Source organism: Seriola dumerili, unplaced genomic scaffold (assembly GCF_002260705.1).
Source record: "Seriola dumerili isolate Sdu_G_001 unplaced genomic scaffold, Sdu_1.0 BDQW01000073.1, whole genome shotgun sequence".
Taxonomy (NCBI): domain Eukaryota; kingdom Metazoa; phylum Chordata; class Actinopteri; order Carangiformes; family Carangidae; genus Seriola; species Seriola dumerili.
In genome coordinates, this window is record NW_019174328.1 from 4,151,137 (window position 1) to 4,174,907 (window position 23,771).

The 23,771-nt window shown below is 42.3% G+C and overlaps 1 protein-coding gene across 1 annotated transcript in view; it reads left to right on the forward strand.

Annotated features, from left to right (window-relative positions):
* thada (THADA, armadillo repeat containing) overlaps positions 1-23,771 on the forward strand; it is a 93,833-nt gene that overhangs the window by 64,966 nt on the left and 5,096 nt on the right. Inside the window, exons 32-36 of the mRNA XM_022744001.1 lie at positions 6,952-7,340; positions 11,681-11,796; positions 14,180-14,252; positions 15,245-15,395; positions 15,675-15,791. Coding sequence (XP_022599722.1) covers positions 6,952-7,340; positions 11,681-11,796; positions 14,180-14,252; positions 15,245-15,395; positions 15,675-15,791 — 846 coding nt within the window. The remainder of the gene's footprint in view (positions 1-6,951; positions 7,341-11,680; positions 11,797-14,179; positions 14,253-15,244; positions 15,396-15,674; positions 15,792-23,771) is intronic.

A 23,771-nucleotide genomic window follows, 5' to 3' on the forward strand; every position in this document is an offset into this window, starting at 1 on the left:
GTGTGTGTGTGTGTGTGCGTGTGTGTGTGTGTGCGTGTGTGTGTGTGTGCGTGTGTGTGTGTGTGCGTGTGTGTGTGTGTGCGTGTGTGTGTGTGTGCGCACATTTCTCTGCCCCGACCCTTTGATCCAGGCGGACTCATAAAAAAGCCCCCACTGTTCATTGCTTCATCTCTACCTCCGCTAGTCTTCTGTTTCTCTGCCAGTAAAATGAGAAGAAAGTAGGAAAAGAGACTGACACAAATTGAGGGAAAAAAATCAGACAAAGATGTTAAAAGTATCAGTGAATTTGCTTTGATTTCATGTGTTTCCATTAGCATGGTAGTAGATGAAGATGGTAAATGAGTGTTCCTCTGTCTAAGAATCTGGAATCAGTCTCAGTTCATTTCCTGGTAAATCTTCAGTTGTCTGTTCTGAAAAATAGTTTTTTAAATTGTAAATTTCATGCTGTCAGTCTGGCTGAATGATTAAAAATGTTGTTATCCTCACAGTTGTGCTCTATAGTCTATCCTAGATTTGACTTCATTACATATATTACAGCATAGGTGAGGATTTTTTTTCAGGCCTATCTTAACATAAGACTTAAAAGCTATATCAGTGTAAACCAGCCGGGCCTAAGCGCACCTCCTGCCGAGCCAAGGGGAATTTGGGGCGGTTCAGTTGGAAACCTAGATATCTGTAGGTTAAAAAACAATTCATCAAGATTTTGGCCACTGGTAGCACTATGGAGCCATGTTTTTGCTAGTAGGTTCCCATTTTATCGGTTTCAAGCTAACTTACAATTGGCCGCCATAAAGCGCCAAGAAACACAGCAATGACCCTCCAGACGAGATGAAGAAGTGAGCAAACATTAGTTTTCCTCAAAATGTTTTGTGAGGAAAAAAATGATTTACAGGAAAACTCCACAGGTAACCCTAAAGCTAATATTAGCCTTTAGCTGTCTGAGTATTCAAAACAAATCAAGTGAATCTTCATCCATTTAGTTGCATGTGCTGTGGGTTTGTTGCAGTTTTTGCTCCTATGAATGAATCCACCAGAACATGTCCCTCTGCAACGGCTCAGCAAGGAATCACAGTCTGGGGAAATGTGACAAGGGAATTTTGTATTGGTTTCAAATGAACTTGAAGATGCATTTTTTTTTTATATGGACTTTGTTGCATTTCTCACAGTGTAGTTGAGCTACGACAGGATCCAGTCAGTATGCAGAGGAGGAATGAATAATGTTTTCAGTGTACATACGATGCATGTGTAAAAAAAGATCCTGTGCTGTAAGTTGAATCTGTTTGAGCACACAAAAAAGTGTGTAAGCATAATTAGACTTCCAGTAACTAACTTCAGCACATGTGATTAGTGTTCATGTGTGACAGCTCGGTAAACCCCGTGGTTCCGTATTTGGATGCACTCATAAACTTTGAAACGTGCTTTTTTTGTCATAAATATGCACCAACCGCTGCAATCCAATGTCAAGAGAAGAGCTCTGTATCCCTCCTCCCCTTCCTCCTCTGAAACACGACATCATACTTCACTCTACACATCACACCCTCTACAGCGTGGATCGGGATCAAGACACATCAAGAGGTTTAAAAGAGGCCTAAAAATTGACTTCTCAGACTTTAGCTTTTTCCTGTGGAACACTGGATAGTCTCACCTCATCAGAAACAATTCCGATGAAAACAGGAAGCTACACAGCTCACAGACGAAGGCAATCTGCAATGAGGGGTCGTAACAAGGCATTTCTTTGGTTTGTACATAAGTCACAAGCCAAAATGGTTGGGAACTGGTGCCCTAGAGGAGTCTAAATGCCTTTTAAAACAAATCAGACGAAAAACATTGAAAAGTCATAAAATGTGGTATTGAACTCTTTCACATCGCTGCCAGTAGTATTCATATTTTGGCACAATAAATCCGCTATCTGAGGATATTTACTAAAAATATGTCTCATTCACTTTTTCTTCCCGTCTGTGGGTAACACAGCCTGTGTCACAATTTTCTTTTTTTATTTAACAGTAATTTTGTCGGTGAAGTAGTAAAACTAAAAAACTCAAAGCTACTGCGGCTGGTGGACAAAATTGTCGTAACTGGCTGTTATTTATGTCACTGAGACACTTTAAGGATATCAAGCACCCCCCCCCACACACACACACACACACACACACACACACACACACACACGTATATATGTGCGGGGACAGAGCTTTTAGGGTAATTAGAGGGAGGGACCCCAGCAAATTGTAAAGCTCCATCAACATGAGAAGGAGGTCAGCTCTCTCACACTGGCAGACCCACACACATACACATACACATACACATGTAGCGTCTGGGGTTTGTTTTTCACAGTTTGGGTAATGACGGTGGAAGTTGATGTGAAATCCAGCTGTGTGCTTGCGTGTGAGAGCACGTGCGAGTGTCTCGCCAAGGTTCTAGCTTGACACAGCAAAGCGTCTTTATTGCCAGCGGGCTGTGGACAGGGCTGATGGAGAACCAGAAAGCTCACTGACATACACACCTACACACAAGTCCCCATCCAACACACTTTCTTTCAGTTTCTGCGGTGCATCAGTGCAAACTCATTTACTTTATAAAACTCACAAGCACGCAGATACACCTTCATCATGTTGTTAAAATGTGTGGGGGTGTTGGACTGGACTGGTGTTTTCACTTGACAGTTTAGTTTGGATCACAAAATGTTCTCTGGACCAGCGTACTGTCCTTCATCCTCCATCCAAACCCGATTCAGTCCCTGTCTTCCCCTAAACCACCAACTGTAAGGTCGGCCCGGGTTTATTTAAACCACATGTTGTGGTTACTTTTAGTTTAAATATTTGACCTGTACTGTAAAACAGACCATCACACATACAGCACTTGTGTTCCTCTCTCCTGCTCACACACAAACCTTTACAAAGGTTAGACAAAGTCTCACCAAGACATGTGAGCAGCAGATGACATGAATCTAGTTTTCTTAAGCTTTTATGGGGAATATTCAAAGTTTAGATTCGTCTGCGCGCTGTAGGAGCTGTGCACTTTTTGGGTTGTTATCATAGTTTCAGTGCAGAGTGGAGTTTCGTTTTGGGTGTCTACACAGGAATGCTAATAACACCGGGTTAATGTTGGTTCTTTCGAGTTTCAGGTTTCATGTAGTAAAACATTATAATTCCACAGTGGAAATCAACAGAACCACTGACCTTGATAACCGATGTTAGGAGGTGTTTATGTTTCTAATGGTTACCATTCTCACCAACTCAGTTTAGCTTGATAGCATGCTAGCATTTGTTAATTAGCACTAAACAAAATGCAGCTGAGGATAATGGGAATCTCATGTGAATTGCACGTAATTGGTCATAAACCAAAGTAGAGAAGTAGAGCTGAAATGATTTGTGAAGTAATTGATTATTTGATTGAATGAATCGGTTGCTATTTTTATAATCGATTCATCGTTTTGCTCATTTTTCAAGCCAAAATTTCAAATATGACCTAGTTTTAACTTTTCACTTGTCATTTGGACCCAACCTGTGTTTTTCTTTGTCTGATGTGATATCACATTGAATGTGTTTGGGTTCTGGACTGTTGGTAAAACAGGTCATTTCAAGATGTCACCTGGTCTTTGGGGATGTAAAATATACATTATTCACTATTTATGGACCAAATGATGAGTGGATTAATTCAGAAAATAAACAGCAGATAAATCGATAATGAATAAAGAAAATCTTTGTCATAGCCCCAAACCAAAGTATTGATCAAATTAGATTTTTTCTGCAGGTGATGGTTCTAAATAACAAATAACAAATCACGGCATCACCAAAGATGATACAGTTCATCCTTGGGGGAGCATCAATAGTTTACATGTCACTCAGACAGAAGTTGCTGTCCTTAGAGTCCTGCCGCTCACATGACTAAAAATTCAAAAGTACAAACAAGATTTCAATTTTTACCCTTAAACCTGTGTTTGGCTGTTTGTCTCTAAACCATCACAGTACACGAACGTTCACTAACGCTTTCCACTGCACCAACATTTATTAACAAACAATCAGTTCTGCTGGGTGTCCTGAAATATCGAATGGTAACCACAGCTCCCTGGAGTCCGGACTCAGTCCAGGCACAGGTTTACACATGAGCAACATAAAGAGACACAAGTGTGCTAGACACAGATTTAAATAAACACAGCTGTGGGAGAACAATAGCTGTTTATGATCAGACATGAGAAATCACACTGAAACGGCCCTCACAGGAACGCCTTTCATTTACTCTCCTCCTCCGCGCACTCTACTTTAATAAAGACCATCAGAAAAAAAACAGCATTGCATCCTGACTAATGATGTTTTCCTCTTTCTTTCTTACTCCTTTCTAATCCTTTCTTTCCTCGTCTGGACTTTTTCTTTCCTTTTTCCAGTTATCGACTTTTCTTTCTTTCTCTCGTTTTTTCATTCTCTCCATCTTTCCTTTTCTTTCTCTAATGAGTGCATTTGGACTCGGTTGAAAGTATTTTTGGGGCCTCCTTGCTTCTTGATTTGCTTCCCTTTCCTGTTTTGTGTGTGTGTGTGTGTGTGTGTGTGTGTGTGTGTGTGTGTGTGTGTGTGTGTGTGTGTGTGTGTGTGTGTGTGTGTGTGTGTGTGTGTGTGTGTGTGTGTGTGGGTGGTGTGTGTTTCTTTTGTATTTGTATCTTTGTTAGAGTCAGGTATGAAGCAGGACCATAGCATTACAGTTGAATGCATCAGTCTGTGACTAGGTAATGGCAGCATGCTGTTTCTACAGCCATTTCTCTCTCTCTCTCACACACACACACACACACACACACTCCATCTTTCTCTCTGTTCCACCATGACAAACAGCCGTTTTCTCTTTGACACGCTCCCATTCTCCTTCAGTCATCCTCCTCTCTCTCCTCCCTTCATCATTGGTGTCATTACTGTGCCCCTACCCCCTATTATAACCATTAGGCTATGCTTATTTGGCCCAGGACCCCCCTTTGAGGATCATGTTCCATAGTAACCTGGCCCATCTCCACGGTAACCCAGCCCATCTCTGGAGGAATGCAGCATTTCCCGCTCTTTTGTCAGGCCACGTTTTGACTGGCGCTGCAGGGCCAGATTGAGTTGCACTGGGTTTCATAAGCTTTGTCTGTGAGTGAGTGAGTGAGTGAGTGTGTGTGTGTGTGTGTGTGTGCGCGCACGCACACGTGTGTGTGTGTGTATGTGCATGCATGCATGTGTGTTAAACTAATTGAGTTGGCTGTCAAAGCAGGGTCTATGCGAAGTCTTGGAGCAATACTGTAGGGAGGAGCACAGCTTTAGACTGGCATTGGGTTACTCTATAGTTGCCCTGCCTCCGGATTATACTTAAATTTCAGAGGAAGTGTGTGTGTGTGTGTGTGTGTGTGTGTGTGTGTGTGTGTGTGTTTATTTGTGTCTATCACTCCCCAAGGGTGTATGTTCACAGGTGGCTGGGTTGGCACAGCCATGGGCATTTCCAAACAGACACTGACACAGCCTTTCCTATAAAAGTCAAAATAGAAAGGAACAGAGGACACTGGCTTCTTCAGTCTGGTCTGTTGTCTGCATCTGTTCGCTTCACAAAGGACCGAATGTTTGTGTTTGTTTGTGTGTGTGTGTGTGTGTGTGTAGCTTGTAGAGAGGTTGAGAGAAACTGAACCACTGGAAATAGCTCAATAAACAAACATCCTTATTATTTTGAGTATACATGGCTAGGTATAATAGAGTCAAGATATGCTGAGACTTTATCCATAAACACTGGAAACTGGGACACTTCAGCATCAGCAGGATACATGTGACATTGCCAGCCTCATCTATCTGTTAAAGTAATTTTTCTTTTTCCAATTCAAACACAACTCTCTGTTAAAAACGCTAAATGCTCCAATAATGGCTTCATTCGAATGTGACACAACCATTGTGGTGAGAGCTTCACTGCTCAAACTGTATCTGGCACCTGGTGCATGAAAGCGTTGAGCGAGGTGAGGGAGTGTTCTCAGCCTCCTCACAGGCTGCAACAGCGATGGATTTGAAAACTTATTCAGCAGCTGAATGGCTGGTTTTCTGTGCAGTTTAATTCATGATCATCATGAGTGTGAGGGGAGATCCACTCTGCTTCTTACTCATGTTATCAACACTTTAATACATTTTCTCAACAATGTCATTGTTTTGTGGATGGAATATAGAACTGTGCCTCTTATAAACAGACAGTTAAGTGACAAGATGTTAGTCGGTGACTCTTACTTATTTAATTCCTGTTTATACATGTGTTGCTTGTAAAGTTTTGTAACCAGCTGGCATGATTAAAAGCTGAACATCTAGAAATGATAGGATGCCTTTGTGGCTATGAACATCCCTGATTCTGCATCTCTCTCCCCTCATTTCCTGTCATGTTTCTTCTGTCATCTGTCTAAGAAAGACCTGAAAACTCTTTTTAAAAAAAAAAAAAAAAAAAAATTAGAAATGTTGAAAATAGTTTTTTTCTAATGTGTTGTTACTCTTTTGAACTGCAGCACAAGGGGAAAAATGAATGAAAAGAGATTTTCATAGACTGATCTGACCTTGAAACATAATGAATGAACAGCTGCCCATTCACAGCATTTCTTGGTTTCCAATAATGAATTTATTAGAATTTCGGATAAAATTTTTCTTGCTTATTAAGTTACAGATTAATATGGTTTACTAGGCCAAAATGCATGTTATCGCTGTCAAACCTTGTTCTGCTGTAGCTTCTACATGAATGTGATGGCATTAGATTCAGATATGAGCCGTGTGTTTGCAACATGGAAACTTCCAACAACCTGCCAACATGAAAAATCACATCACATTAAGGCAAACGAGAGAATCAACATAAACCAAGAGATTTTTACAGTGGGAACTGAATTCAGATTCTTTGAATTAGTTTCAAACTTTTGTGTCTGTGTAACAATCTCAAACTAGCTTACAGCTAACACGAAGGTGTGTTTTTCAGATTCAGAAGTCGGCGAGCTCCGTCAGAAGACTCTGTCCGTCCTGATGGCATCAGACCTGGTCATCTCCGACTCTTCCTCCAACACCCTTGGGCCTGGCAGCACCCAGTACCTGCTCAGCCTGGCGCGGATGGCCCTAAGCGCCAGCGTGGAGATACCAGAGCTCTGGAGGGGCCCTCAGCTGACGACCCAGCTCTTGGGGTGTCTGCTGCAGTGCCCGCAGTACGAGGTGAGGGAGCTGGCGCTGGAGGGGGTCCTGAGGACACTGCAGGAGGAGGAGGGGGAGGAGGAGGAGGGAACGAAGAGAAGACCTCAGTGGCTGGACGAGACCACCCTGTCTCACCTGACCAGCCTGGCTCTTCACGAGACACACCCCCAGTGTCTGGCCAAGGTGGGACCACACACACACACACACACACAAAAAAACATTATGGGATATGCATTTGTTTGTTGTGTGTTTGTCTGAGAGCCTGTATATGTGTCTGGTTGTTTTATAGGTGCAAGTGTGTGTGTGTGCATAAGCTCCTGTCTATCCATGTATGTAAGTCTGTGACAGGCCATAATCTCAGCATCCTGTCATCACATGAAGAAGAACACTTCACAAAAATATGTTTTTCCTATTCATCACATTTTCACTGAACCACAGGGACATTTGCTGTAAATTGATTGAATGTCCAAATCCATCTTGCGGAGGCTTGCGTGAGAGGCTAATCGGCTGCAGGGGACACGCCAAGCACACTGGCAGTGAGCTGACTCTCTCACTCTCTCTCTCACTTCCACACACTCATGAGAGGTTTGGTAGGCTTCCACTCTAACGAGTTTTGGAGGGGAAAATGCAGCCTATTTCCTGTTTGGGGACAGAAGGTCGTATTTCAGTGTGTTCATAAAGCACGGCCAGGCAGCCAGCAGACCTGCTCTGTCCTGCTCTGTTACTCCTGTCGTTAACACTCCTCCAGAGCCGACTCCAGTCACCACTGCTGGGACTGTGTGTGTGTGTGTGTGTGTGTGTGTGTGTGTGTGTGTGTGTGTGTGTGTGTGCGCGCTGCAGCAGACTTTTTCTTTTTTTATGCCTGTTCACCAGGCACTGCTTTACAGGCCAGCCGTTAATGTTTAAAGTGTCGGCCCCGTTAAGTGGAGCCTCCCCTCCGCCAAGGACACGCCAACCCAATACGGGCCGGTTGCCATAGCTCGCCCTGGACTCTACTGAAGCATTCTGGGAGAGGAGCAGGAGCAGCAGTAGGCTAAGCACATAGTGTTGGTCTGCTGTCCTGTGCATGATGGTACTTCAAAAAGTCTGAAGGAAACTAACCTGTCATCTTCAGTCCGTATTCAGATGTGTATTAGATGACTCACACAGGACACTGAGAAGAAAGATGGTAGCCTGAGTGGCCACTTAATTCTAAAATGTGCCATCCAAGGCTGTTCATAGTATATTTAGAGTTTAGGTTATGATATTTAATATTTGTTTTGACAGATATACAATGTTCTTATCATTGACACAAGATGTTTGATATTAAATGGTGATCCCGTGTGGGTTTCTGCTACAGTTGGCCACTGTCAAGCTTTTCCATTCGCAGCAGATATGCAGGTGACAGTGATGTGGTGGCGGCGACAGGTTTTACCACTTGAAATTTTGAGCGATTTTTGCAACAATAGATTCTCGATTTCAAAAGAGAGATTCTCATTTCTAGCTGATGGCTGTAGATCTTGCCGGCTGAATTGACAACTGGCAGTTTTAATCGGCGACAGCTAGCTAATTATTTAAGCAAATGTTAGCTCCATGTGTTGGTTTAAAACACTGTATCTGAATTTTTTTTTAATGTTTCCATCTGACTCTTTTTGAAACTTAAAAGATGCACTTAGTGGCTATACACACGATATTAGGGTTGTACAGTTAATCGAAATCTAATTGAAATCGCAATACGCCCAAATGCAATATCCAAATCACAGGAGCTGCAATTTCTTTTGATAAAGGTAAAATGTGTCACATTGTTGTGCATTGCTGTGATGTGGTGCTACAGAGACGCCCCGGCCTACAAATCATATTCTGCAGATGTAAAGGAACATGTTTGTTTGGTACAAGACCAAACAAAAATCACATCACCATTTTTTTAATGTTTCAGTGAAAAAGAAATGCTACAAAACGACCATTCCAACTAAAATCGCAGTTGCAATATCTACCAAAATAATCGCATGATTTTTTGATTTTTTTTTTGCATATGATGCAGCCCTACATGATATTGTGCTAAAATTGACCACTAGCTAATCCTTAAGACAACATATGTGGGCAATGAGGCGGACCCATGTTATCAAAGCTTAACAAATTTAAAGTCTGTTTAAACAAATTCCAAAATTCATTTCCGTTTCTTCAAAGGTTCGAGTTTATGTTCTGCTGAAAGAAATACAAATAGTCATGATTTTGTTTTGTGAGTCAGCTCTTGTCAGTGTTGTTTGCCGTGATTCGATTCACATGCATCATTTTTAAGCCAAAGGAGAAAGCAGGAGGCTAGTAGAAGAGATTGCGGGATGGTATTTTGAGGCAGCTGTTACTGAGTCTATAGAGTGACAGTGAAAAAGATTTTCTCTCTTTTACTTTAGGCAGTTTGGGGATTCCTTATGCTTTCGTCGTGTGGTGAAATTTCATCCAGCAGCCTTTCTTCTTGATCAAAATCTCTTCCATGCTTTGACATGGGCAGACACCAGTGAAAAGCAGCAGCACCTTGAGGCTGTCAAGGTGAAAAGGAAAGAAAGAATAAGTGTTCGACAGCACTGTAGTGCAAGCTAGGTAGAGTGTAACCTTTGTATGTGTTAACATTAGTGTGCGTCTGTTCATGCAGGGTGGGTGCCACTGTTTATTTGCATGTTACAGCCATGAAAGTCTGTACACGTCTACTCCTGAGTTGGCATGTTATCCTGTGTCTGTGTATATTTGAGTATGAGGGCAGTCGAGTGTGTTGCAGGACACCAGCTCATTAAAGCAGGTTTTAAAAGTCAGAAGCAGCAGAGATGGTGAGACCAGCTGCACTGGAGCTAGCAGTTAAACGCCTGGCAGACAGACGGGTGGACAAATGGGGAAAAACGTGGGCAATAGGTGGGAGTTTAACTGATATAATTCCCTCAACTCTGTAAAATAGAAAGAAAAAAAGAATTTCAGTTTTGCAGTAAAGAGAGAGAAATGAAAATGAATGACACTGGTTCGGCATTAGTGGCCCAATGATTGATTCACTCTCCTTGGAGTTGAAAAGAGCCAATGGACTGCAGATATTTTGTGGATGCATTTGAACATTTCCAACAGGATGAAAAATTGACAAAATTAGCACTGAGTGTACACTATGTACTATTGTCAGAATTATTAACCACACGCTCTGCAGCTGGTGCATTTGCTTAAAGCTGCATTAATGGATTTTATTGGCCACTTGGGGGCAGCGGAACAAACATTCACATGATATCACATTATTAAGTTGTTACATTTTCTAGCAAACAGTGGTCTATTTACACATCAGCAGACACAGAACAACAACAGCTTTCATCAAGTCTTGTTTCTGCCCAGCTGACAAATGTAAATCCAATGTGCTGCCACAGCTGGAAATGAGTTTGTTGACAGTTATGTTTGTCGGCAACAACCAAAACAAAGAGCTGAAAGAGCGCTGCAGAGTTCATAGATAATTCTCTGTGGGTTTGTCACTATAGGAATCCCTTTTTACATTACACAGACTTTAATGATCAGTTGCAAAATTCAAAAAATGAGTGCAACTTTAACATTCTCTAAATATGACTTTTAAAAATGTGTCGGTCCAATGTTCCGTTGTTTCTTAAACCTCATGAGGATTCATTTTGGATCGACTGAACTATCAGACCAGTCAGAGGAAGTCAGAACAACAAACACATTAGCTAAGGAGCTCTACCTTGCTACCTTGTCTTTTTACTGCTCACATACACAAATATACAGTCACACGCACACAGATGTTTACACACAGACACTGCATACACCCGCTCGCCCTGGTCTCCACCCACACACAGATCCTGTAAAGCAAGCTTTATTTAAAAGCTCAAATAACAGGCTGGGGCCTTGAAAGAAATAATAATCATTGAGATATGCAGGAGGAATGTCAACATGTGTTCTCGGCTGGATGTGTGTTTTTAACGGGGGTCTCACATGGTGGAAAACAAGTCTTTTCCTTTTCTGACTCAATCAGCTGCCTCCCTCTCTGGAGGAGTGACCGGGGAAAGAAAACAGCATGGGAAGGATGGAGAGGACGGGGAAGCAGCGAGGGGTTACTGACAAAGAAAATCAAGTGTAGGAGGTTAAACTGAGTGAAGCAGGACAAAGACCTTCTGATGGAAATTTTAATATCCCTTCAATCACACGCTTCTTCTTGTGCATGTGTGTTGTCATCTGCATCCATATACATGCATATAATTGTGTGTGTGTGTGTGTGTGTGTGTGTGTGTGTGTGTGTGTGTGTGTGTGTTTGAGAGAGAGAAAGCGAGGCAGCTGTGTACCCGTGGTTAGGGTGTGCGTAGGGAGGATCTGACCGGTGTGGTAAAAATACCCTCGGGGCAACTTGCCAGGCGTACTGCAGAGAGGACACCAAAGCTGTGTTGATGGATGGCCCTGAGCAACTTCCCCCACCAGTAGCCGTGTGTGTGTGTGTGTGTGTGTGAGAGAGATGGAAGTGAACAGGAGTGACTATATCAGTGTGTTATATCCTCTCCTCTCTGGTCCTTCAGGTGCTGTGCGTGTTGAGCTCCAGTGGTGAACTCCTGTGGAGGGATGGTGCTAAGATGTTGTCCCAGGAGGAGGTCCTTCTGCACCTCCTCACTCTGGCTCAGAACTCTGTTCACAGGTCAGAGAACACACACGTATACACATCATGTACAAATCTTATTTGACATCATCCTGGAATTATCTCAGTGTAATTCTTTGTTTCCTTTGGGTCAAAAGATGAAGTTGTATGTTGCCTGAAGTCATATCAGTACAGTAGATTAGGCCTCAAGTAATCATGCAAATAATACTTTAAGATTTTTGTATCAAATCATCACAAAAAGTATTCTACAACCATTAAACCGATGCTCAGTCTGATTAATTTTTCATAGTTTAAATCATAATTTCCAGCTCTGCCAAACACTATTGTAAAGCTTTTTAAAGTGTTTTGCAGTGAACTTTATTTTGAAAAATGTGGTATTTAAAATACTTTCGATTTTCAAACATCTATCAGGATACCTCATAAGTCATTCATCCCTTGAGCCAGCGTCTACAGCCATGCTAGCATCTCAGTAAGGCTGCACTTAGACATAGCCTTGAGTTAAATGCTGATGTTGCCATGGTAAGAGGCTCACAATGACACTATTTTAGTTCACCATAGCCGCATGCTAACGATTTGCTAATATGTACTAAACACAAAGTGCAGCCGAGGCTGATGGGAATATCAATAGTTTTGTAGGAACATGTCAAAGTAGAAAAAATCATATTGACCAGATGAGAAGCTGGATGAGAAGTGAAGAGATCAAAGTTATTACAATTCATCCTGGGGGAGAGACGCCATGAATGTCTGTACCAGATGTCATGGCAATCAATCCTCTGGTTGTTGAGATTTTCAGTCTGGACCAGACATCGTCATCTCCAGAGCCACACCACTAACATGGCTAAAAATAACAAATGTATTCTAATGCTAGACATTTTTGCAATTATGTTAATGCATGTGGTTTTGTTCTGGAAACTTCTACACCAACTTCAGCTCAACACTTCAGCTCTGAGCTGAAGGGTCATGTCAGTACCTGTTGTAACTTTAATTCATTTCAAGGTAACTGCAGGAAAAGGGAGGCAAATGTGTTACTCCGTCCTGAAAGCCTGCTGTCAAAACAATCCCTAAGCAATCCCAGAGCAGCTTTTAGCTGTGATGGATGGAAGAGACATGAATGTTCTACAGGGCAAGATGCAACCACATACTGCCCCTCCTCCTTTATTTCCCACTTTTTTTTTCTGGCTCCCTCTGCTTGTGAAAGAGCCCTCACGCTGCTGGGGCAGGCTGGCTGTCAGGCCTTCATTCAGAGCCAGAGTCCATGGAGGAGGGACATGCAGGTTCACTGGCTGCACCTTAACACCGCACCTGGGTACCTGACGTGCACTCGTACCTTTCTTTATAGGTGTTTATGTAGTGGCTGATGTGTCATTGCAGTATTTACTGAACCAGAACTGTCCACCAGGTAGTTTTTAAAAGTAAGTACACAGAGAGGTGTGTGTGGATGAAAGCTGATATTTCTGCTCTCAAAGGCCGTCATCAGAACATGATTCCTCCATTACATTATTCTCAAGTGTCAGGGTCGAGCCATTACTTTAGTGAGAGCTTACAGGTCCATGAGTCATAGGGCCCCTCTTACCTCAAACTGATTTGGCACATACTGTTCCAGTGTTTGTGTGTGCGTACACACTGTAAGCCCTCTGACATGAATTGACAGGCACACACACCTTCCTTGACAAGCCACTGCTGTACTTTTCTCACCCCAACAAGAGAATACAGGCTTGAATAAGGATTGGATTACAAAGGCTTTTAGCCCTGTAAAGCCTTTTCCTGGCCACAATCTTTGGACCCGGGGATCCACTTTCCCTTTGGAGTCGCCCCAGGGTTATGATTAGAGCCAGGGAGCGATGAGATTGGGTTGCTGGCTGCCCTTGTCTGCCATGTGATTGAATGGCACTGAGGCTATTGTGATCCATAATGTAGTGGTGAGTACCAGCACACTTCTTTTGTGGATTGTAAGTCAATACAGTTGAGTGTGTGAGTGTGTGTGTGTGCGTGTGTGTGCGTGTGTGTGCGTGTGTGCGTGTGTGTGTGTGTGTGTGTGTGTGTGTGTGTGTGTGTGTGTGTGTGTGTGTGTGTGTGTGTGTGTAGTTGACCGCACTGGGTTGTAATGTGTGCATAATGGTTTCCACAGAACGACCCGAGGAGCACATTCACACAATCAGACCTTCCCACTGCACTGATGTGGCAACTTAAAGGACGGTTTCACCCAACTAGCAAAACAACATTTACTCTTAATTTCTGTGAATCTCCAGTGTATTGGATGAAGAGTGAAGCTGAGATCCCTTAAGATAAAAATAGTCATGTTTATACAAATCCCTACTTTGCCTGAAAGGGATTTACAGTCTGTACCAAGGATGAACAATTAAAAAATAATCTGGCCAAGTTCAACATTTGGATGCTGAAGGTGTTTGATTTTGTGTTTCAGTGTGGAGCTCCACTGTGCCGCCCTGACCCTGGCCTCTCAGCTGGTGGTTCAGCTGGTGAGCTCTGACCCACAGGTAAAGACTGATTAACCTGTAACGTTTAAAACATTTCAGGGCAGTGTTTCCCTGGCACAGGCAGTGTTTGCCTGGCACAGGCAGTGTTTCTCGAGCACAGGCAGTGTTTGCCTGGCACAGGCAGTGTTTCCCGAGCACAGGCAGTGTTTCCCTGGCACAGGCAAATCAAAAAAAGACAGTCGAGGGAACAGACCTTTTTCACAGTACACGCACTTTGACTTTAAAACACAGGTGCCACTAATAACACAGCTAATAACACTGAATTGCAATGATTTCTGAAACAGAGCTGTTATCACTGTTATTAGTTCCACCTGTGCTTCTGCTGCTGTGACAAGTCAAAATGTTTGCTATGAAAGAGGTCAATGAATCTGACAAAGAAACAAGATATTAACAAAATGCTAACAAGGTGAAGAACATTCATGTGAGCAAGATTTAAGTGACATGTAAGACAGATTGATTGATTTTTGACGGAGAAATTCTTGTAGTTTTGGCAAAATTAGCATTTTTTTTATCCGTATAGAAAATAATGAAAAACATGCAGTTGAAGTTTTTAATGATAATGTTATTTCAGTAAACTGGGCTCTTTTTGTGACTAGCTTGTTACTGGTCTGGAGGTATGAAATTTCTTTCAGGGCAGCCTCTTACTTGTTGATCCATGTGTAGGTTTGCATCTCTATTATCACTGTTGATTGTAGGTTTTCTATTTCAAAGATCAGTTTAACTGGTGAAATAAAAACCTTCAAGTAAACATCAAAGTCTAACAACCATCATGATGGTCGTGTAGTGGTCATAAGGATTAATAAAATCTGACTAAATGATTTATGGAGGTTTTTGTTTTACACATATAAAGAGTTTAATCTGATCCGATGAATAACAGTGGAACACAGATCATTGCGTTAAACTTCAATATCATTCTTTTATATATGATTTTGTGTAAATCTGCTATATTGTGATACAGCAATATAAAAATATGTTGCGATATTAATTTCTAGGGTGCAAGTGCAATGTCTGGCTTAGCTCAGTGGGGGGCACTGGTGTGCTCATGCTGCAGCGAGGAGCAGCCAGTGGAGATGAAGCTAATGGCCGCCAACGTGTTGGTCAACTGTGCTGACACCGTGCTGACCAGCCCTCATCTACCACTAGGTTAGTCTCAGTTATGGTAAAAACGTATTTACCTCTGGTGCGGTTAAGATACTTTGATGTGAACAGAAACATGTTCAAGTTAAATTTGTGTTGTTAAAGATAAAGTGAAAATCATTTTCTGAACAGTTTTGTGCATGAGTGCTGACTAAAGAATCTTTGTGTGTGTGTGTGTGTGTGTGTGTGTGTGTGTGTGTGTGTGTGTGTGTGTGTGTGTGTGTGGTTGTGTGTGTGGTTGTGTGTGTGGTTGTGTGGTTGTGTGTGTGTGTGTTTCTGTCTCAGGGCTGTCTACTACAGTTTCTCTGTGGGGGAGTCTGTTCACGTTGCTGCAGGATGAAGACCACGAAGTCCGAAATTCAGCCTCTGACTTCATCTCTAATGTACCAGCACCTCTGCTCAGTAAGGCTACACACACACACACACACACACACACACACACACACACTAACAAACAACTATGCATAACTATGCCCTTGCAGACTAACTAATATACCATACCTGCTTAACTCATAGTAACACACATGTTGTACACGTTTGCTCACTTGGGATTTTCATGCGCACTCACTCAGACACAAACAAATACCAAAGCAGTGTAAGACAGCAGTGTTAATGCATACCCACTGATATATCCACGCACACTAATATGTATAAACAGACGCACCCTAACATAAAAAAACACCACAAACACACACTGATGTTAAAACGGGTTGATGACATCATTTCATGCTATGGGTGGTGGAGCATTCCTGGAACGAAGGGCGCTAATTGTAGTTTGGCAGTGAGGGAGTGAAAAGTGTGTGTGTGTGTGTGTGTGTGTGTGTGTGTGTGTGTGTGTGTGTGGTTCCGTGTCATTGTCTCTGGAATGTCTGAGGTTGGTTTTCTGAATAATTATATTTTGCCCGGCCCTACCGAGTGAATTTGCTCACAAATACCCCAGGTGTACACACACACACACACATACACACACACACACACGCACGCCAATAACAGGTTTGTTCACCTGGAATTCTCCCCATTACACACACAGAGGACTGACAGCTGACATCTCTCAAGTGTCCCTCACAAACAGCCATGGTGCAACTTCCTGTCATCAAAACACTCACTTCCTCTATTTTCCCAGCTTTCCTCCAGGAACCACCCTTATTGTGTCTGTCACCACTGATGGTATCTCAAAACATAACACAAGATGGCAAAGCATCTCCTCAAAAGTCCCAGAAACTGGGGAGGGGGCAGGGGGGCACATTTTTATTGTAGTAACTGTCCAAGTCCAACTTTTCTTTTAATGGCAGAAGGTGTTTCGTGATGTGAAGGCCCAGGAAGTGCATTTAATATTCCTTAAATGTTTTCATACCAGGATTTTATCCAAAAGAGTGTGTGTGTGTGTGTGTGTGTGTGTGTGTGGGTGTGTGTGTGTGTGTGGGTGTGGGTGTGGGTGTGTGTGTGGGGGTGGGTGTGTTCTATATGTGTTTATGTACATACGTTCAGTCAGGTTCAGATAAGCTGTCAGCTGCAAATCAGATATGAGCTCAACAACATGACCAAGATGGAGAGGTTTTCTCTACAACAGGAAGAGAACACAATAGGCATAATTACAGACTGGGTGTCTTTGTGTGTGTGTCTATGTATGTATGTGTGTGTGTGTGTGTGTAAAAAAGAGTGTGCTACCCTCCTTTGTCCATCGATATTCACTTCTCATTTGGAGATTCCAGTTTTTCTGTGTGTGTGTGTACGTGTGTGTGTGCGTGTGTGCGTGTGTGTGGGAGGCAGAGAGTGTGTTACTTACCGTAAACCGTCCTACATTTCCTCCTGGACACACGTCTCCACTGTGGGAAACGAGCTTGAGTGTTTGTCTCATTTCTTTTGTGTGACCTTTCACTCTCTGAGCCAAGCCACTCAAAACCTACTCTCGCCTCCAAAACGACCATGAAAATTGCACTGAATTCTTGGTTTATTTTAACACATGTCGTACACACTGCAGGAATGTGCGCACAACACAGAAAGGAGAAATGAGGCGGTAAATTGGTGATCTTGTATCAAATGAATGAGTGACTTGGCCAGAAAAGTTGAGTTCCTCATGTAAATGAAAAACAACAGAAAAACCCAAGAGAAATCAAATTCCACTGACTATAAAAAAATAAATAAAACCAAAACCTTCAATTGGAAAAATATGTCATCTTTCTACTTTTAAAGCTCAAGCTCAAGTGATGTTCTAAACTTAAATACACAACAGTGAGCCTGGAGGACATTTTTTGCTAAATTTAATGAAGTCATCCTGTCTTCAAGAACGCACTCACTGCTGTCTCCAGGAGAGTATTTCTAAGTGTGTGAGTGTGTGTCAGTGTGTTAATGTGTCTTGGAGTGGATGTTTGTGTGTTTGTATTTGTGAGTCCACTTTAATCTGTGTTTAATGCGTGTATGTTTGTCTGAATGTGCAGCAGGTCTTATTGGTCACACCGGCTTAGCAAAATGAGTCTGAGCATCTTCCAAATGTTTGGGTCTAGAGGTTTGGTGACACAGTGACCGGGCCTTCAGTCCACCTCCACACTGAGATGGATACATTCACGGCAGACATGTTGTCTTGTCATATATAGGAAAAGCACGCCTCTTACTGAGAACATTAATGATGACTCCGTTGTGTTCAAGTGACCCAGTGGCAGTGTGGCGGCGTGCACAATGCCACAACCCTGAGACTGCAGCTATTGATTGGATTAGTAACACCTATGGTCTATTCACACTGAAAGGCCACAAACAAGAGATAATCTGCTCCTCTTCCTCCTCTTTTGTTCAGCATTTTGGGAAATGCACTTACTCACTTTCCATCTGAGTCAGAGAGAAGGATCAAGTTGCTGTTAGGTGTGTTTTGAACTGTGTAGGGAGCCGGGCTGCTGCTTATTTTTGTTTCTTCACTATGGCTGAATTTAGATACGGATTTCATGTCAAATTTGATGTGATTTAGAGATGTCAGGAACTTTGAGTGTGTGAGTTCTTGCCCACTATTGCAGACACCTGGTGTTGGGATGCCTGTGGCTCGGTGACCTGCATAATATCTGTGGTCAGCAGGGTTACCCCCCCCCCCCCCTTGGTGTCAGAGTGCCAAGGAGATAGAAATGGAGTCATACAGTATGCTGTTCCACACCACAGATATACAGAGCAATGCTGTGCTGGTGGGAAAAACAACATTACTATGTGTTTGTGCGTATGTATGCGTGCAGGTCACTGTGAATGTGTGTTTGTTTGTGTGTATCTTTCCCATTCTCTTCAAGCAAGCCAGCCAGTCTGCTGGGGGGGGGGGTGTTTGTGTGTGTGTGTTTTATGACCTGCCGTTGTGGAGTCAAGTATCTGAGGTGTGAGCTGCTTCAGATGGAGGCGACGACTCCTGGCCCTTTGATATGGAGGACAGCCGTAGATGTGAGAACAGAGACGAGTTCTGCGACAAACACACACACAGACTCAAACAAACACACAAAAGGACAAAATGCAAAACAATCAGCCCCTTTTAGAAAGAAAAAATTTAAATCTAAAATGTCATTTGAATATTTAAACTCACTGTTTTGTTGGTGATTACATTGTATATGTTGCTGGACAGTATAGATGTAGACATATTGACTGTATGGTATATGTACCCAGTTTATCTTATTACCAATTAAAAGAATAGTTTGATATTTTGGGATTTTGCCTTGTAGCTTTCTTTCCACTTCAAGCCTGGCTTCGTCCAGTGTTTTCAATCTTCTCATCTAATGATCAGCAAGACAGTAAATAAGCATGCTCCCAAAAATGTTAAATTATTCCTTTAAAAAATGTTGACGAGAGCTCTGCAATCAGTTTATTGAGCATTCAGTGGGTTTTTGGTTATTTGGTGTCACTGGTAAAACATTAAATAACAGATCATCTTTCATCATTACACAAGAGTAGGACTGACCTTGCCTTTAATAAAGTGTGTGAACGCTTTGCAAATGTCTTGTTTCATTTCAACAGTGAAACAAGACACTCTGTCAGATGTGTTCTTATATTTTAGACCAGTTATAATACAGATAAACCTGCTAAATGCACGTGGGAGAGAAATTTGTGCAGATTCACATCAGGTTACTGAAGCTTCTTCTTCCCAAAGCTGTGAACCACAGTGGAGCCATTGTCCTGGACAGGAAGAGCAAATCTAATTTAACACCCCCACACCCCCTCCATCCCCCACCAGCATCACCACCACCACCCAAATACCTCCAGTCTAATTGGGTCTGAAATCAAACTCCACTCACCCTCGCTGGACCTCCAGCACTGTGACAGACTCAGGGCAGGAACAGAGGGATCACTTTATATATAGAGCACAGAGGGATTTGGATCGGACGACAGTGTATGAGAAGGCAGTGATTAGAAATCTGACTGGGGAGAGAAAAGGCAAGAGAAACAGAACCGCACAGTGATCCTTTCAGTACGTTCAATAAAAAGATGAACCAATATCAAATGTCCGGTATTAGGTTCCTCGCTATCGCTCTCTGACAGTTCAATTTATATGAACATGTCTGTATGCTAAATATGAAGCTACAGACAGCAGTTGGTTAGCATAGCTTAGCACAAAGAGTATAAACAGGGGGAAACGGCAAGCCTTCAGATATTTTGATAAGTCCATTTCATAATACAGCCTCAGAAGATCAGAAAATATATTAACATTAATGTATTGTTCTTTGTGCAGCACATTGATTTGCTCATCATTCCTTGCCTCCTCGGGATGCACAGGGTGCGCTGTGAGAGCATGGTGGGTTCACTGGTCAGTCACAATATGTAATAAACTCACCACAATTATAAAAGCAATGCACCATGAATAACTAAGAGACAAGATACTGTTTTTTCTGCCTTTAAATTAGCAGAAGTGGATGTTGACATGCCCCAAATGCACTCGTGCTTTAGACCATGTGCTTTGGACAGTTGAAATGGAGCCCAAAGTGTTAACTATCTTAAGAAATGCTGGTAGGTGGATTTAAATACCTTCTGACAGAGCCAGGCTAGCTGTTTAGTTTCCAGTCTTTGTGCCAAGCTAAGCTAACGGGCTGCTAGCAGTAACACCACATTTACCATACAGGTGTGAGAGTAGTATCGAACTTCTCACATGACTTTCCACTAGAAAGCATATTTCCCAAAATGCTGGACTATTTCTTTAAATGATGCAAACTTTCCATGAATTAATAAATATTGAATTGTCCTTCTGCCTGTTTTACCCTCCGTTCTGAAGTAGTGTTGAACTCTCTTTTGAAGTGCAGCAGTGGACTCACAAACTCTGCTGACGTGCCCATATTTTCCAGGTCGTTCTCAGTGAACCATTATCAGCCCGCTCTTCTGGAGTAACCTACTTTGCTTACTGTAAAGCCAACAAACGCACACAGAATGAGCCATTCATGTGTCCTTTCCCCCGGTTTATTCATTTACAGTGGATAACGCAGCTGAATGGACGTGAATAACCTGACAGAGCTGAAGGACACTCATTAAACAGACCTCGTCCTATTTTAGCACAATACTCACTCATCCATTAAAGCTGGGTTTGTTAGTTTATGATGCATGAATGAGACTTTGTAAAAGAATCACATGTCACTCATTTGAGTAGAAATGTACAAAATACATAGAAACAGGAGAGTTACTCAACATTCGATTTGCAGCTCTAACTTTTACTTTTGGAATAAATAAAGCTGTTATTTCACTCTCCAGTGAAAACACACAAACAGAGATGATGTTCTCGCTGCGTTCACCTTCTTTGACTCAAGCAGTGTGGGGAATGAGATTTTAATGATTTGGTGGTTAGTGTGAAATGAAGTCACATGTCTGCAGTAATGACTTCTGTCTGCAGGCTTTTTGCTGAAGAAGTGTGTGTACAGTGTGTTCTCTGGCTACTCGACTGAGATGTGTTTTGAAGATAAAATAGGAATGCGCAGTATCTCTGCAGCAGCTATTTCACAATCTAACTGTGTCAGACTGAGGCTGCCTCATTGTGCATCCTCTGTTATTGTGAAACAGGTGTAATCAGACTTACATCTGATAGTAGTTTTAGGTCATTTGAATGTTCAGTCTAACCTTTGTGGAGAATCAGTAAAGTTTGCTTCATCAGGATGGGTCAGAAAACATAGGAATATCATAGAAGTAGAACAAAGAGATTTCATTCATGTTCTTGTTTTTGATTTCAGTCATACTCCATTTTCAGACATGTACCTCATTACATAATGGCTGAATAAGCCTGAGTCACTTTTACCTCATAGTAATGATGACAATATTACCAGGTCAGGCCAAATGATGCATTAAAAAAAACTTGTACAACCACAGTCAGAACCAGACCAGCTGTCGTCCTCCTTTTAAGTCCCAACTAACTATCGCATTATACAAAAAGTTGTTTGTGTTATTTAGCCTACCTGCACTGATATAAATCAGGGAGACAAAATACTGCAGGTCTGTTTCATTATACTTCATTAGTTTCAGCTACTTTACTATCCAATAAGTGATGGCATTCATGAGATTGTCATTCATTAATGATTCAATGGCAAAAAAAAAAAAACTTTTTATATTCATCTGTGATGCAGTGAGAGAACAGAAAACTCCTCTTCTTTAATATTATAACTTTCAGCTCTGCACTGTTGTTCAGCAGCGCTGTCGCTTCCTCTCCAACACCAGCTGCCAAATATGCGAGCATGTTGTCTCACTTTAAATGTCCTGTCATGTCTGCTGTAAGGAACATTTACACAACGGACACCTATATCTGCATGACAAAAGGACATTACTTTCAAAAAGGCTCTCCACCCACATGAAGTTGAGTCCTGAGGAAGTTCAGCCTGTGAAAACAGTCGAATCAGTCAGAACGTTCCAAAGTTTAAAAATACAACCCTGGTGATGTCTGGGGTGTTGAAATAAAGAAGCTATTGAGAAAAGGGCTGTGAACTCAAACCACCAGAGCTCATGCAACGTCATCAATTATTTGTAAATCATCTTTCATCTGTGTCTCGACTGAAGGAACTTTAGGTGACGGCGGTGTTTTCTTGATAGAGAGAGACAGGAGACTGTGTCGGCTCCCTGTTGAGGCAGTCTTTGACTTGTATGTGATCTTTTGACTGAGCCAGCCACACACTGGGCTCTATGATAAATGCTGCTACAATAAGATCAAACTACATGTACCAGCATATTCCCAGACCATTATTTTTATGTTAACACTCACTATTCACCTAGTTTTGTACTGTTATTGTCATGTAAATGTTTCCATGTGATGATGATGTTGTTGTTGCTCTTGGCCTCCAGAGGAAGTCAGGGCTGTGAAGTGTTTCTTTCACACCTCTCTCTATATTTCACACCTGTGCTTCCTGGCGTTTCCACTGCAGCATCTGTAGCCTACGCTGTGTGTATCAAGTGTGAGAAAGAGAGTGTTTCTGTGAGCTTGAGCGAAGATGTTGTGGGTGTTTTCTGATGATTGGGTGAAAATCTTGTCTTTGTCTTGTCTTTGTCAACCTTCAGTTATTTTGCAACTAAGAGTTCTTGTTTTCATTTGGCAACAAGTCACTTTTGATCTTAATAAGATAATTTTTCAGAAACCCCAATGCTCAGTTTACCACCTCATCTGATTACAGATTAAATAGGATGGGGCAGGTGTAGCTGAAGGACTTGTGTGGTGGTCCGGTGGCAGTTTATAGCAGCCTGGGTGTAGTCAGTTAAGGTGGGTGGGAAGGGGGCTCTTAAACCAAATCCCGTAGATGTGGGTGGCTGACCAGAGGAATGCACTCCCACTAGAGTGGATATGATGACACCAGGGAGTGGAGGAGTGGAGGGCAGGAAGTTTTTGGGATTTCGCTCATTTCACTGTCCTGACAGCCCCCCTGAAAGCCCCCACCCAAACATCCACCCCTGACAGACAGACAGACAGACAGACAGACAGACAGACAGACAGACAGACAGACAGACAGACAAGACTAAAGTATGAAAAAGAAAAATATATAAATAAGAAAAAATGGAGGCTAAAGTTAGACCTATAGCTAAACTGTGTGCAATGGTGGTAATATACTATACTGAATAAAGAGATGCATATATATAGAGCAAACGTTTAGATTAATCTGATACTCAGATCCAGGGGAGCAGTCAGTCAGAGGAGTCTCCTCTCCTGTCAAAGAGGAGAATCATTGTACAGAGTGATGGCAGCCTGCAGGAATAACTTCCTGTAGCCAAGCCTTTTGTCACAGTGGAAGAAGCTCAAAGAGTCTGTTGCTGTAGGTTGTGGACGGGATGCAATGATGCTCAACAGTTAGTGCAACATCCACCTCTCCACAACCAGCTCCAGAGAAGACCCCAGCACAGAGCCGGCCTTCCTGATCACTTTGTTCAGGTTGTTGGAGTCATTGGTTCTGATGCTGCTGCCCCCAG